This window comes from Puma concolor, chromosome B3 (assembly GCF_028749965.1).
Source record: "Puma concolor isolate L17-30 chromosome B3, mPumCon1.1.hap2, whole genome shotgun sequence".
NCBI lineage: Eukaryota > Metazoa > Chordata > Mammalia > Carnivora > Felidae > Puma > Puma concolor.
Genome location: NC_141672.1, coordinates 95,445,291 through 95,462,234, shown reverse-complemented (window position 1 = coordinate 95,462,234; position 16,944 = coordinate 95,445,291). Strand labels below are relative to the sequence as shown.

The following is a 16,944-nucleotide window of genomic DNA, read 5'->3' as shown; positions in this document are numbered from 1 at the left end:
CCAGGTTGTCCAGTTTGTTGCATATAGTTTTTCACAGTATTCCCTGATAACTGCTTGTCTTTCTGAGGGATTGGTTGTAATAATTCCTTTTTAATTCATGATCTTACCTATTTGGGTCATCTCCCTTTTCTTTTTGAGAAGCCTGGCTAGAGGTTTATCAATTTTGTTTGTTTTTTCAAAAAACCAACTCTTGGTTTCATTGATCTGCTCTACAGTTTTTTTAGATTCTATATTGTTTATTTCTGCTCTGATCTTTATTATTTCTCTTCTTCTGCTGGGTTTGGGGTGTCTTTGCTGTTCTGCTTCTATTTCCTTTAGGTGTGCTGTTAGATTTTGAATTTGGGATTTTTCTTGTTTCTTGAGACAGGCCTGGATTGCGATGTATTTTCCTCTCAGGACTGCCTTCACTGCATCCCAAAGCATTTGGATTGTTGTATTTTCATTTTCATTTGTTTCCATATATTTTTTAATTTCTTCTCTAATTGCCTGGTTGACCCATTCATTCTTTATGTAATGATCTTTTATATGAATGGGAAAACCAAAAATTTACTGACTTGCTTTGTTGTGATATGCACTTTATTGTGGTGGCCTGGATTTGAATGAACAGCATCTCTGATATACACCTGTACTAGTAATGAAATTGAATCAGTAATCAAAAACTCCCAACAATCCAAATTCCAAGAACAGATAGTTTCACATGTGACTTCTACCAAAGAAGAGTTAATAGCTATTTTTCTCAAACTATTCCAAGAAATTGAAGAGGAAGGAACGCTTCCAAATTCATTGTGCAAGGCCAGCATTACCCTCATACCAACAGCAGGCAAAAACGCTACAAAAATGAAAATTAGTAACCAATATCCCTGATGAAGTGAGCTGCAAGAATCCTCAACAAAATATCAACAAATTGAATTCAACAGTACATTAAAAGGATCTTGTACCACAACCAAGAGGGATTTATTCCAGGGATACAGGGATGGTTCAATACCTGCAAATCAATTAACAAAATGAAGGATAAAAACCCTATGATCATCTCAAGCAGATGTGGAAAAAGCATGTGACAAAATTCATCATACATTTATGCTATTAACTCTCAACAAACTCAGCATCTATTTATGCTAAAACTCTCAACAAGCTCTCAAGATATAAGAAAGTATATAACAAACCCACACCTAACATCATACTCAACGGTGAAACGCTAAAAGATTTTGCTTTAATAATGAGGATATCTACCCTTGGTACTTTTATTCAACATAGCACTGGAAGTCCTAGCCATAGATAGCAATCAGATGAGAAAAAGAAATAGAACACATCCAAATTGGTAAGGAAGAAGTAAAACTGGTTCTATCTATAATCACATGACAATCTATGTAGAAAACCCTAGACTTCACCAGAAAACCTATTAGAATAAATGAATTCAGTAAAGTTGCAGAATACAAAATCAATATACAGAAATCTGTTGTGTCTACACACTAATCATGAAGCATCAAAAAGGGAAATTGAGAAAACTATCCGATTTCCAACCGCATCAGAAAGAATAAAATATTTATGAATAAATTTAATCAAGGAGGTGAAAAACCTATACTCTCATAACTTTACGACATTGATGAAAGAAACTGAAGAGGAGAAAAATGGAAAGATGTACTGTGCTCATGGATTGGAAGAATTAATATTGTTAAAACATCAATGCTACCCAAAGCAACATACAGATTTAATACAATCTCTATGAAATTACCAATACAATTTTTCACAGAACCAGAACAAAAAAAATCCTGAAATTTGTATGGAACCACAAAAGACTCCCAATAGCCAAAGCAATGTTGACAAAGAAGAACAAAGCTGGAGGTGTTGCAATTCTAGATTCCAAGATATACTACAAAGCTACAGTAATCAGCAATATGGTACTGGCATTAAAAAACAGCTGCACAGATCAATGGAACAGTATAGAGAACTTAGAAATAAATCCACCCTTATATGGTCAATTAATCTATAAGAAAGGAGGCAAGAATATACAATGGGGAAAAGACAATCTCTTCAATAAATGGTGTTGGTAAGACTGAAATGGCTACATGCAAAGAATGAAACTGGACCACACTTTCTTTTTTTTTTTTTTTTTTTTTTAAAATTTTTTTTTCAACGTTTTTATTTATTTTTTTTGGGACAGAGAGAGACAGAGCATGAACGGGGGAGGGGCAGAGAGAGAGGGAGACACAGAATCGGAAACAGGCTCCAGGCTCTGAGCCATCAGCCCAGAGCCTGACGCGGGGCTCGAACTCCCGGACCGCGAGATCGTGACCTGGCTGAAGTCGGACGCTTAACCGACTGCGCCACCCAGGCGCCCCAAGGACCACACTTTCTTTATCAATAAGGAAGTACACTCAAAATGGATTGAAGATGTAGATGTAAGACCTGCAACCATAAAACTCCTAAAAGAAAACATAGGTAGTAAATTCTTGGAGACTGATCCTAGCAATATTTTTGGATGTGTCTCCTCAGCCAAGGGCAACAAAAGCAAAAATAAACAAATGGGACTCATTTATCACACTAAAAAGCTTTGCACAGTGAAGGAAACTATCAACAAAATGAAAAGGCATCCTACTGAATTAGATTATATATTTGCAAATGACACATATGATAATGGGTTAATATCCAAAATATATAAAGAACTCATGTGGGTGTCTGGGTGGCTCAGTTGGTTTAGTGTCTGACTCTTGATTTCAGCACAGATTGTGATCCCAGGGTTGTGGGATTGAGCCCTGTGTCAGGTTCAATGTTGAGCGTGGAACCTGCTTGGGATTCTCTCTTTCTCTCTCTCTCCCTCCCCTGCTCACATGAACTCACGCAACTCAACACCCAACAAAACAATCTGATTTAAAAATGGGCCAAGGAAAAAAAAAATTAGGAAAAAAAAAAAAGGGCCAAGGACCTGATAGACATTTTTCCATAGAAGACATACAGATGGCCAAGAAAACCATGAAAAGATGCTCAACATTACTAATCATTAGGGAAATGCAAATTAAAATCACAATGAGGTATCACTTTACACCTGTCAGAATGGGTAAACTCAAAAAGAACAAAAATAGAGGGGCGCCGGGGTGGCTCAGCAGGTTGAGCATCCGACTTTGGCTCAGGTCATGATCTCATGGTTCGTGAGTTCAAGCCCCACGTTGGGCTCTGTGCTGACAGCTCAGAGCCTGGAGCCTGCTTTGGATTCTGTCTCCCTCTCTATCTGCCCCTCCCCCATTCTCTCTCTTTCTCTCCCTCAAAAATAAACATTAAAAAAAAAAAAAGAACAAAACTAGAAAATGTTGCTAAGGATGTGATGAAAAGGAACACTGGTGCACTGTTGGTGGGAATGTAAATTGGTGCAGCCACCAGAGAAAACAGTATGGAAATTTCTCAAAAAATTAAAAAGAGAACTACCATATGGTCTAGCAACTCCACCTTTGATAATTCCATTCATCTGAAGAAAATAAAAACACTAATGCAGAAAGATATATGAACCCTAGTTAATTACAGTATTTACAAAGCTAAGATATAGAAACAACTTGTATTCATCAACAGATGAATGAAGAACATGTGCTATCTATATAGTAATGTAATACTCAGCCATGAAAAAGGATGAAATCTTGCCATTTGTGACAAGGATGGACTGAGAGGGTATTATGCTGAGTGAAATAAGTCAGACAAAGAAAGTGCTTTATGATTTCACTTATATATATATGTGTAATCTAAAAAGCAAGGCAAACAAAGCAAAACAGAAAAAGTCTCATAAATAAATAGAACTTATGGTTGCCAGAGGGGAGGTGTTTGGGAAGAATGGGTGAAATAGGTGATGGAGATTAAGAGGCACAAACTTACAGTTAAGAAATGAATAAGTCACAAGAATGAAAAGTACAGCATAGACTACATTTTCTATAATATCGTAATAACTCTGAACGGTTCACAGATGGAATCTAGACTTATGGTGATCATTTCATAAGGTATATAAAGGTCTAATCACTGTGTTGTACATCTAAAACTAATAGAATATTGTATGGCACCTATAATAATAACAAAGGAAATAACAACAAAAACTATGCATGTTATTTACATGTCAAATTCTAAGGAAATGGAACTACAGTATTATTTTGAAACCAATGTATTGACATCACGTTATCATCTTTAAGCCAAACTATTTGGGAAAATACTATGGGTTAAATTACAATACAAGAAAACCCTGAAAATCTTCACGTTTTCTGTCATAATACAATCTTTTACTGGTACTTCCTACAGTAAACACACTGCTAGCTGGCTTTGAAATCTTTTGAATTATCTATTTTATCACTGCTGTGGTAACAGGACTGAATTATAATGCAAAATCTTTATAGCCAAAAGGCACCAAAACATATAAATTCTTCTCACTGGTATTTTTCTTCCTAAAACATAAAAGCTTATAAATAAAACTTCATTTGTATACTATGTATTTAACATAATATTAAAAAAGAGAAACAATACAGTTAAAAGAAATCAAACACATACCTGTGGAACATTCTTTACAACAGGCACTGGCTGAATTATGGGTAAAACATCAGATTTAGAAGCAGCAATTGACTCAACTGGAGTTGATATGTTCAGTGGTGCCATTCTCTCATCTTGATCATTTAAAAATTCTGTATTTTCATTTATTTCTACAGAAGGAAGTGGCATCTGGGCAGTAGGTTTAGAAGGAATTGATTCTTCCAGTGAAGGATAAGTAAAATCCACTAAAATTCCCAAAAGAATAATAGGTATGAAAGAACAGCAAACCCCATAAATAGTAGTTACATATCTCATGCATGTTACTATGTGATAAAGATAAAGTAAATGAAGTGACAACCACAACAATCTTAAAGAATTAAACATTAACTTCTAGGATGTGGACATCTTATATTTTTTACGCATGAAAACAAACTGCTATCCAGTAGGATAACTAAACACACAACCAAGAACACTACTGTAAGAACATGAAGTTTATTTTACCAAAGCAATTTTAAACAAAAATTTTCACATACATACATGAGATAGACACCTCTTCATTCTTGCCTCGTGGGGGTGGAGTGACTTTAGCATTTGTTGTATACTGGGGATAACAAAGTAGCCAGTTGTCATAGCCTCCTTCTAAAACCAAAGGCTCATTGCGCAGGACAGTTTTGCTTTCCCACTAGGAAATAAGGAAACAGTATTTTTATTTTTCTTTCACTTAGCAAGATTAGGCAATAGTATTTTCAATATGGCAGCAGTCTCTTCACAGTAAAAAAAAACAACACAAAAAATTGAATTTTAAAATTGCTCTTGAAGATTCATCTAAATGATAAAAAATGAGAGAATTCAAAATTCAGCATTAAATGAAACACATGGGTAGATCAGGTTTTTAAAACCACACAAGTAATACATGATCTTGGAAGAAAATTGTGAAAGTATGTTCATGTATTTAAAAATCATCCATCATTTGAGCACCCAGAGATACAACTTTGACATTGTAGGATTTATTCTTACCATTTTCTATGTAGATACATACTTTAAATTTTATTTTTATGAAACAGTGAAACTTTTATGCTGCTGCTTTTCTCTTACATGAACATCTTTTACTAAGGGTCCTATCACCACCACTTGTAATGACCAGATAATATTCTATTTTATACACACATACACACACCCCAAAACTGAATCAACCAATGGAACACTTATGGTTATCTTTCCCGTTATAAAAATGCTGAGATAAATACTGAAGATCCTGATATACACACATACCCAATCAACCCCATTAGGGAAAAATCCCCAGAAGTGGAGTGGCTGAGCCAAGGCACATGAACATTTTAAGGCTTTTAGTATACATTCCTAATCTTTAAATGATCATTAAAAATATGTATCTATATATATTTCTGCAGGGTAATTTACTAGAACTAGAACTGCTGGATTAAAAGTTTGGTAGATGCTGCCAAATTGCCCTTCAAAAAGATGATACCAATTTATATACTTACCAACAGTTTATGAGAAAGCCTATCATAAATCTTTATAATTTTTACCAAACTGGTGGATAGAAAATGGAATCATGTTTTAATTAGCTTTTATCAGTGAAGCTGCACATCTTTTAATGTTTATTAATATTAAATGTTTATAATATCCTATGACTTAAATAATCTCATCCTTTGCCCATTTTTCAGTAGAATTTGCTATTTTCTTAGTACATAGTGAATGTACTTTGAATATTAAGAAAAATAGCTCTTTGTCATATATGTTACAATTATTTTCCTGATTGATTTTTACTTTATTTATGGAATTAAAACAGTCAAATACATTGATCTTCCTTCATGGTGTCTTGGTTTACAAGACCCACAAATGCTTTTTCCTAGTACTACTTCACTATTTCAATCAACATATTTATATCATTGACCCATCTGGAATATGGTGTGATCTAAGAAGTAAGGTAGGGGTCCCCTTTCTTTTTACCTACTGGCTAGCCAGCTGTCTCCAAACCATTCATTTTTATCCATTTTTCCCCACACTGACTTGTTAAATCATCTTTCTCATACACTAAACCTACATATATCTTAGGCTGAACTTTATGAAAGTGCCAGTATTGTACATCAAAACTAGTTGAATACTGGCAGTTTCATGTATCGATCTGTACTTGGGTATATTTCTAGATTCCCTATTTTACAGCATGAATTGTTTTAAGGCTTTTAAGATTGTCCTCCTGAAGGGTAATGTTCCATCAACTGACCTTCCTAAGAGCAGATTAAGTTCGATTCTTACCAGCATTCATTTAGTACTATCAGTTTAATAATTTAACAAATTATACTGATTATTTTTTCTTTGCTAATTTGATCAGAAAATGGCATTCACTTTTTTAACTGCATTTCTACTAGTAAAGATGATTGTTTTTATGTTTGTCTCTTGTATTTCCTCTTCTGTTCATGCCTATGTCCACTACTTATTTTACTATTTTATCTTAAATAATTTTTTTATTTGCAAAAGTTCCTTCATATTTTAGGTGTTCTATAGTTGACTGTTGAACAACATGGGTTTGAACCACGCCAAGTCCACTTACACACTTTTTTCTCCCCTTTGAGATGATGGCAAAAGCCACAGGCATTTACAACTGCCCACCGATGGGACCAAATTGAAAGCGACTAGTGCAGAGGTTGTGCCTGTTGCCCAAATAATACCTGGGCAACCTGTTGAGGCTGTCACCAGCTGTCAGCAGCTCCCAGAAGCCCCAAACTGGACACAGCTTCAGGTCCTTGTGTGCCAGCAGAGTGGTCAGGCTGAAAGCCCTGGACTGGTGGACAGGAGGTGAGGCTGAAGTGGAGACACACCCCCCAGAGTGCAGGTCAGTGCTGCCCAGGAAGTCCAGCATTCTTCGTATTTCCTCCTCCCTGCCCTGGTCCTCCTTGGGCCTAGGACCCTCCCTGGCCAAGGGCAGAATGCTCCTCCCCATGGTGGCTCCTGGAGGCCAGAACATTCACATGAGGCTGTGGTTGCCAATGGCCACAGGCTGGTGGTACACCTCTAGGCAGCTATACTGTGATTCAAGGGTGCTGTCGCCACCTACAGGCCTACCCAGTGGCTGCCATCGCTCAGTAGAGGTTACCAGGCTGTGGAACCCTACCATTCCAGGGCCAGGCCCACTGCTGCCACCATTCTTATCCTGGTGCTGCTTACCCACCTATATGGGGCCTTTTTCCAATAAATATACATACAGTACAGTAACTGTGATTTTAATTATGATTGAATTATGATTTCAGTAATTTTTTCATTATTTTATATAATTTTATATAATTTATAACATTTGCTTTTTTCTAGCTTACTTTATTGTAAGAATACAGTATATAATACATATAAAAATACTTTGCTAATTGACTGTTTATGTTATAAGTAAGGCTTTTGGTCAACAGTATTAGTAAAATTTGGGATAAGTCAAAAATTGTGGCAGGGTGTTGGTACCCCTAAACACTGTTATTCAAAGGCCAACTGTACTGCCCTATTTATTGCAAATATTCTATTTGTCTTCTGCAATCTAATCATATGGTATTTTTCCACAAATTTATTTTTGTCAAGTCAAATCTAACAAGCTTTTTCTCCTTAGTGACTTCTTCCTTTGCTTCTATGTTTCGTAGTCTAATTCTTTTTTATTTATTTTTAATATAATTTATTGTCAAATTGACTAACACAGTGTGTAAAGTGTGCTCTTGGTTTTTGGGGTAGATTCCTGTAGTTCATTACTTACATACAACATCCACTGCTCATCCCAACAAGGGCCCTCCTCAATGCCCATCACCTATTCCCTGCCTCCCCCATTCTACCCTCAGTTTGTTCTCTGTATTTAAGAGTCTCTGATGGTTTGCCTTTCTCCCTGTCATAGTCTAATTCTTAAAACAAAAAAAATAACGCTTTTTTTAGACCGTTTATGTTCCTGGAAATTCTAATCTTATGTTATATTATCAGTTTATTATTATTTGATGATTCAAAACTAGTCTTTTAAATCTGCACTTCAAAAAAATCTCCAACCAAAGCTGCTGAATCTTCTTATCCTTAAGATAAACAGCTAGTCAGTATACCTTTCTAACAACCAAAGAAGGCTTACAATTACAGTGAACTAACAAGGAAACTTGCTAACCTTGAAAAGTGCATCTTTCAGACTCCGTAGAGTTGTTCCAAGTTGTAAATCTTTTGTTGAACTAAACCAGTCAAGAAGTACCACATATTCCACATTCCCCCTCTTCTTCCATGTGTCTTTAGAATCATCTGGGAGTTTTGCTTCAATCCAACTAGCAGTGACTCTGAAATGTATTAACATTTGTATTGGGGCAAAGGTAGACAAGAAGTCTTAATATACTAATATAAGACACTGAGTTTTCTTTTAGTCTGTACCACAGTAAATTTTCAGCAACATTTCTTTCTAAAGTCAAATTGTATGTCTGGATAATAAATAATCCTAAAATGTTTAATAACTTCACCTTTGCATAACACTGGAATATGTTTTAGTAATTATTAGAAACTAAAAGAAATGGAATCAACTGTAACCCCTCACAAAAAAGGAAGCCAAAACTGCAAACAAAGAAGTCATCTGAACACCTCTCTCAGCTAAATATAAATAACTGGGGGATCACTTGGGTAACATTATTTATACTTCAGTTCTCTTATACCTATGTAGATAATTGCTAACCAAATACCAAAATGCTTATTTAACAAACACATAGAGCATTTACTATGTGCCAGATACTCTCCTAAATGCTTTATTTTCATAGAATCTCAACTGAATCCTCACAACAAATCCTATGAAGTAGGCATTACTAACCCCATTTTATAAATGGAGAAACTGGGCCACAAAAATATTAAGTGACCTATCGAAGGTTACAGATGCCAAGTGAAGCCAAATTTCAAACTCAGGCAATCTTGTTCATGTCCATGCTCTTAGCTGTTCTGCTGTGCTGCCTTTTAAATCATCAACTGTGAAAAATATCAACTGTACATTAAAGCATGATATTCATGTCTTTTGCTCACATAAAAGTTAATTTAAAAGTTACCTAAAGTCCTTAGAGTGGGCCTGCAGCATAGCCCCTCCCCCCCCAAATCCTATTACATTAACTTCTCATCACTAACTACTTGCCCATTTATTCCACTCGACACCAGCCACTGCCTCCTTGTAGTTCCTGCTTATTCAGGTATACTCCTGCCTAAGGGTCTCTGCCTCTGTGCCTTTCTATCTGGAATCCTTTTCCTTCAGATAACTGCCATCACTCATTTCCTTTACCCTCTCAAAATCTGCTCAGTAATAACTTCTCCATGAAGCCTTCCTGGATTAAAATTTTAATACCTAGCCCAATGTACACACTTGATACACCCATCTCCATTGCACTTATTAAATAGCAGACATATATTTAAGGTTTATTGTCTGTTTTGTTATCCCACCTCCCTGTTAAAATATAAGCTCCATGAAGCAAAATTTTTGTTCAATAGGTAAGCCCCAGTACTTAGAACCATAGCAATCCAGCCCACAGAAAACTAGTGCTCAGTATATGAGTGCTGAATGACTGAATAAATAATGCAAATTTGTTCCATCAGGTAAGAAACTCCATATTATTCCTGGCAAAGCACTAAGCATTTTAATATTTAACAGATAATACTGGCAAGCTGGGCAGGACTGGTACACTTTTATTCATAAGTAAAAGAAATGGTTTAGATTATTTAAAAGAAAAAAAAAACTTGCTCCTATATAATAATGTTGGCTACTATATCTTGTAGGAAATAAAGGAAAAGAGAAGAAATATAAAATACTGTCTCCTAATATTCTCACCTGATATATAGTGATAAGAATGAAAAAAATTGAAATATGATTTCTTTTTACTGTTAATGTTTACTTATTTATTTTTGAGAGAGACAGTGCTCAAGCAGAGGAGGGGCAGAGAGAAAGCATGAGAGAGAGAATCCCAAGCAGGTCCTGCACTGTCAGCACAGAGCCTGATTTGGGGCTTGAACTCACGAATCGTGAGATCATAACCTGAGCTGAAATCAAGAGGTAAACATTTAACTAAATGAGCCACCCAGGCACCCCTAAAATGTGATATTAAGGACTATCCCTGACTCTAGGGATATATTTGCCTTTTAGTCTAAAAACTCAAGATTAGTACTCTATAAAAAACACTTTAGGAAATAATTGTATCACTAGTATTTCCCAAACTCAGTCTTTCATGTAACATCTTTACAAATTGCTGCAATTTTGCCCTACCTTGTCTATTATTTAATAAACTTAATTATTAATTTAATTACTTAATTGAAAGTGATCCTTTACTTAAATTTAACAGGAAAATGTACAGTCCCATATACATGGAAACAACAGCATATCTAATGAATAAATGATAATCAGTAAAATACATACATCAGTAAAATTATGCTTTATTCACACAACAGAATGAACCATAACTACACAATAATATGGAGTACAAGCAGCCAGATATATAAAAAACTATAGATTATATATTTCCTTTTATATAAAATACAAAAACAGACAAAAATAAATCTATCCTTTTTTTTAAAAATTTTTTAACGTTTATTTATTTTTGAGAGAGACAGAGAAAGACAGAGCACAAGAAGGGAAGGGGCAGAGAGAGAGGAGACACAGAATCCAAAGCAGGCTCCAGGCTCCGAGCTGTCAGCACAGAGCCTGACACAGGGCTTGAACTCATGGACCATGAGATCATGACCTGAACCAAAGTCAGATGCTTAACCGACTCAGCCACCCAGGCGCCCCAAAAATAAATCTATTCTGTTAGAAGCTGGTGGTTCCCTTTGGTGGGTGGGGATATGGGTAGTAACTAACAGAGGGCATATGAAGGGATTCTGGAGTGATAGTAATATTCTATTTCTGGTCAGATAAATGGGTGTACTAAATGGGTGTGTTGCTTTTGAAAATTCACTGAGCCAAATACTTAGGACAGGAGTGCTTTTGTATGTATGCTATATGGTATTAAAATGTTTTTAAAAAAATCAAAAATAAAGAATACAGTAATCACCATCAGCTAGTTGTAGATACTGTTGCCTCCAGAAAGCTCTAAGGCCTACTCTCTGGTGAGAAAGATAAGCAAATATTAAAAAGGAATGCTAGCAGCAAACAGACTTCTTTTAGTGACTTCAGAAAGACTGAAACAAAAGTTAAAGGGGAATAATTTTCTTGGCATGCAGTTCATCACTCTTTAATCTTCAACCTAAACTCATCATGAGTTTCATAGTAGTCAAATTTCTCGCATTTTGGGAAACACTTAAACTCAATAAAAACCCAGGCTTTCTGTTAGTACAGATTAGACCATCCAAAGATTAATACAATTTTGTCTATTCAAATCCTAGGAATACAGTGACACCCACTTGATTAGACTAAGTACTCTAGTGTCACTTTTCAACAGCATTATTTACAAAGCACCCTATTCTTCAGGTCAAACTTTATCAAGCATCAAAAAATGTGCCAAAAACTATGCAAATTTTACTGTCTAATTTATTTACTTATTTTTAAATTTGTTTAATGTTTATTTATTTTTGAAAGAGAGCGTGATCGTGTGTAAGCGGGGGAGGGGCAGAGAGAGAGGGGAGACACAGAATCTGAAGTGGGCTCCAGGCTCTGAACCTGAAGGAGGGCTCAAACACACGGACAGCAAGATCATGACCTGAGCCGAAGTCGTACACTTAACTGACTGAGCCACCCAGGCACTGCCCCCCCACTTTTTTTTTACTACTTAATTTAAACAGTATGTCTTTTCTTTTTTTAATTTTTTTTTCAACGTTTATTTATTTTTGGGACAGAGAGAGACAGAGCATGAATGGGGGAGGGGCAGAGAGAGAGGGAGACACAGAATCGGAAACAGGCTCCAGGCTCCCAGCCATCAGCCCAGAGCCTGACGCGGGGCTCGAACTCACAGACCGCGAGATCGTGACCTGGCTGAAGTCGGACGCTTAACCGACTGCGCCACCCAGGCGCCCCTAAAAAGTATGTCTTTTCAATGCTGTTTAAGTTAATCTTAAAATGGGCCACAGATTTTAATCCAATCCCATAAACTAAGACCCAGAGAGGTTATATAATTTATTTAACACTTGAAATACTAAAAATAGCCCTGGATATGGAGGTTTAGCTCTGTCATTATGATGATAGTTTTTAACACATAATATATTCATGCAAGTAACTTTACATTATTTTATAGATTAACATCCTTATCAAAAAAGAAAAAAAAAATTTAATGAGTCCTTACTAGTGCCAGCCACTGTGGTAAGTTTGTGTATATAAAATTACACTTAAGCTTCTCAAAACCTGAGATAGGTAATATTACTATTCCTATTTTATAGATGGATATGGGCTTAGAGAGGTTAGGTCACTGGCTAGAAGTAATGTAGCTGAGAAGAAACAATTTCGATCTGAATATAGTCTGACTTTGGAGTCTATCCATTTACTCAATCAGTTGGCGATACTTTTTTTTCCCCAAAAAAAGTATTTATGTACTCTTTTACTACAGATAACAGGATGGATATTTCTTTTTTATTTTTAAAATTTTATTCATTTGTTTTTGAGAGAGTGAGAGTGAGCATGAGCTGGGGAGGGGCAGAGAGAGAGGAGAGAATCTCAAGCAAGCTCCAAGCTAACAGTGCAGAACCTGACATGGGGCTCGATCCCATGAATTGTGAGATCATGACCTGAGCCAAAATGAAGACCTGGATGCTTAACCAACTGAGCCACCCAGGTGCCCCACTATGGGGTATTCCTAAATAAAAAAACAATTCAATCAGTTCATGATTTTAGTCAATTTGGTGCATATACTTCACAAGCTCATAAATAAAAAAAGGAAAAATTAGTCAAAAAAAACCTTGGGAGAGAGGGCACACAAAGGCAGCTTCACTTCTCTTCCAATAAGACTACAAATGTCACAAATAGGAGAAAACACCCAAACCAAAATGTTCTTTATACCACCCTTCAAAGAAAGAGTAAAGTGTAACATTACGGAGTAACCGGAGAAGAAAGCCTACTTTATCATATTTAGCCTGGATGGTAAGTAGTAACATTTACTACTGTCTACAGTTAACCACTTTACCTAAATACACAATGACCCACCCTGGACTGATGGCTTCTTCAGGAACACTGAGAGAATTTGAAATATGGGAATCTTGATAATCCTGCATTCTTCGAGCATCCATTATAATCAAGCTGATGTTTTCATCCATCATCATTGTGTATAGCTCCTTTGCTGTGATTGCCCCTTGGAATCAAGAGAGACAATATAAGCAACAAAAAACACCTAGTTCCACGTGCTTTCTTATCACTAAACACAGGACAATAATTGCTTCTTCTAGAAGAGTGAAGTACACTAGGTGTCATACACCTGCTATCCCATCACACTACTTACTACTTTTTAAACTAACATTAAATAGAATTTGTGTTTTTGACATTCATCAAGAAACTAGTTCAATGTTCTGTTTCTGAAGGCTTAAATACCAAAGCTAGCTGTTGAGGTTACAACTACATCAGGTGCTGACTGTCGCTGGTACAAAATAAGGGAAATTAATATATGTATCTCATGAAGATTTTCTTATTCTCTATTTAATAATTAAATCATTTGAAAAATGTCAACCAGAAAAAAACATCCATGGTTCAAAAATTCTTGACAGTTTCTAAATTCTTTTTAAAAAGTCTCTGATGAGGTCTTATGGGGACTATTTAAAAAACATTTAGATTTTCAAGTATTCCTAGAGTAACAAGTCAAAGGCTTGTTTTTTGTGTTCTGCATCAAGGGTTGACAAACTATGGCCACCTGTTTTTAATGGAACACAGCTGTACAAACGTGTTTACATATTGTCAATGGCTGCTGCTTTCGTGCTGTGACAGCACGAACCTCAGTGACCCCCCAAGCCTAAAATGTTTATTCTCTAGCCCTTTAATATTTAACCAAAATAAATATTTGTTATGTTGCTATTTTCCTCTTACAGCTTCTACCATCTGAAATGAAAGATTAAAAAGCACAACAAAGTCAACTATACTTCAATAATAAAAACTTTAAAAGTAAATAAATAAATATTAAAAAGATAAAAAGCTGCTACAAGGGAGCTTAAAAATGTAAAGAACTATTTTGGCAGTGAGATGTGAGAAGAACGTAGTCACATGATCTCCTAAGCTAAAATACCCAGCTGAAAATAACCACCCTACTTCTCTAACCATCAAGATCATTTTGACAACAAAATCATCTAAACAAGTTGGGAACAAACCACTTAGGGAAATAACACCTAAGCAGAATGAGATACAAAAAACATAGATAAAAACAAATCTTGGAATGAATTAATAACATCTTTTAGGAAGGTATCTTATTTTTTAAATTGTTGTATGATAATACTTTAAATAGAAAATTTATTTTAGTGTTACATACAATTAATAATTAAATCTTTTCTGAGAAAGGAAAACTTAGGCAACTGTCTGAGTCCTGTTATATAGGTCACATACGTGTAATTGGAACATCAACACCACCTATGGATAATATCCAAATTACTGGTGTAGATATTTTTGAGGGGAGTGAAGATTTTAAATAATTAGGTCTACAAACTAGAACCATAAGTCATAATAGCTAATACACAAATCCTCATATCACGTTACTAAGAGTTTCAAATATATTAACTCATTCAATCCTCACAGTAAATCTATAAAATCGGTATTAATATTATCCTCACTTTACAGATGGGGAAATTAAGGTAGAGATTAAATAAATGCTCAAGATCACATGGAAATTCAGGAGGGGCCAGAAAAATCCAGGTAGTCTGACTTCAGAGAGTCCATGCTCTTAACTGCTATGCTAAACTACATCTTGAAAAAAAAGAATGAAAAGTATAAACTGTGGTTTTGATGTTTTTAATTACATATTACCATAAATATTCCCCATGATATATACAGAATATAAACACATTTTCAATATAATTGCATAGGCTAAGAAAAATGATAAAGCTTACATACAAATTAGACACAACGTTAAGATCTCATTGTGTAAAATCTGAAGCTTATTTTGATTAAAAGAAGATCCCAATAATAACCTAAAAGGACTCCCTCTTTCTGTCACACTTACCTTTCTCTGTGGTCTCATTTTTGTCACTCTTTTCACCATTTATCTATTTCACAGGAAAAAAAAGTTTCAACTTTAATAGAAGTAAAAATTTTCATAGAAACATAAAGTTCAACTCTATTACATCATTGAAACTGAAAGCCTGGAAAATGAAGCATGTGGAGTACTGGCATTTTATTAAAATACAGATGAACAATAATGGCTTCCCCATGTTATCTGGCAATAGATAACAGCTAAAATAACCAGCAGCACATCAGAATCATTTAACACTTCCTTGAAATTTTCTTCAGTTAATGACTAAATATAATGTCAAAGCACAGACTGTTACAGAAATTTAATATTTAATTTAATGAGAGAATATTTCTTGCAATGAAATAAAAATTCTGGCAATTCCCTTCAGAGTTCTCTTTATATAATGAAAGGAAGATGAAGTAATATAAGGTTTTACAAATTTGTATTTTCTAACCAAGACAACATATGATAATTCTGTCAGGTACTAACTCATTTTATAGATGGGAAAACCAATGACCTACCTGAGCCTACTGATCCATTTTAGCATTACTAAGATTAAAAAAGAAATGTATATTACGTGCTTCCTAATATTATACACTATGAAGTACACAGTATCACCTACTAAGCATTCTTGCCGAAACAAAAACTGAACCTGAATCCTATTAAGCTGGTAGGCTGAACTTTCAGCCTACAAGAAATATGGAAGATAGAAGTAGAAATTAAATAATACAAGGAGGAAACAATCGGATAAATCCCGAATGTGGTTGGTTCATTTCAAAGAACTGATCTAGTATTAAAAAGCCAAAGGCATGAAACAAAAAAAATTAAAGGGGAACTCAAGCAGAGAGTATTACAGAGACTTAAATTTAAGAGACATAACAACCAAAAGACTGTAAGTGGACCTCATCCAGATCCTAATTCAAACAAATCAACTCTGCAGTATCACGAGACAGTGGGTAAATGTGGATATAGGCTGGATATTACATTACATCAGGGAATTACTATTAATCTTGTGAGATGGAAAAATAGCATTGTCATTATTGAGAAAATGTCCCTTTCTTTGAGATGCATACTGAAATATTTAGGGGCAAAATGGTATGTTATCTGAAACTTCCTTTGAAATAATACAGCAAAAGAAAAGGGGAGAGGTACAGATACAAAATGTGACCAAAAAAAATGTGACAAATGTTAGTTGACTGTTGCAACTGGGTAACAGTGTTTAATTGTGGTTTTTTCCCAATATAAAAAGGCTAAACAAAAATAAAAGTAACAAAAAAGTAGTTGGCCCTCCTGTTGGAAAGGCAACAAAGTGAAGAGATTAAAATATCAT

The 16,944-nt window shown here is 35.2% G+C and overlaps 1 protein-coding gene across 1 annotated transcript in view; it reads right to left on the bottom strand.

The window, feature by feature from the left end:
• USP8 (ubiquitin specific peptidase 8) overlaps positions 1-16,944 on the bottom strand; it is a 79,772-nt gene that overhangs the window by 27,246 nt on the left and 35,582 nt on the right. Inside the window, exons 6-10 of the mRNA XM_025918904.2 lie at positions 15,606-15,648; positions 13,613-13,757; positions 8,639-8,801; positions 5,035-5,179; positions 4,519-4,742 (exon numbers count right to left, since the gene is read on the bottom strand). Coding sequence (XP_025774689.1) covers positions 4,519-4,742; positions 5,035-5,179; positions 8,639-8,801; positions 13,613-13,757; positions 15,606-15,648 — 720 coding nt within the window. The remainder of the gene's footprint in view (positions 1-4,518; positions 4,743-5,034; positions 5,180-8,638; positions 8,802-13,612; positions 13,758-15,605; positions 15,649-16,944) is intronic.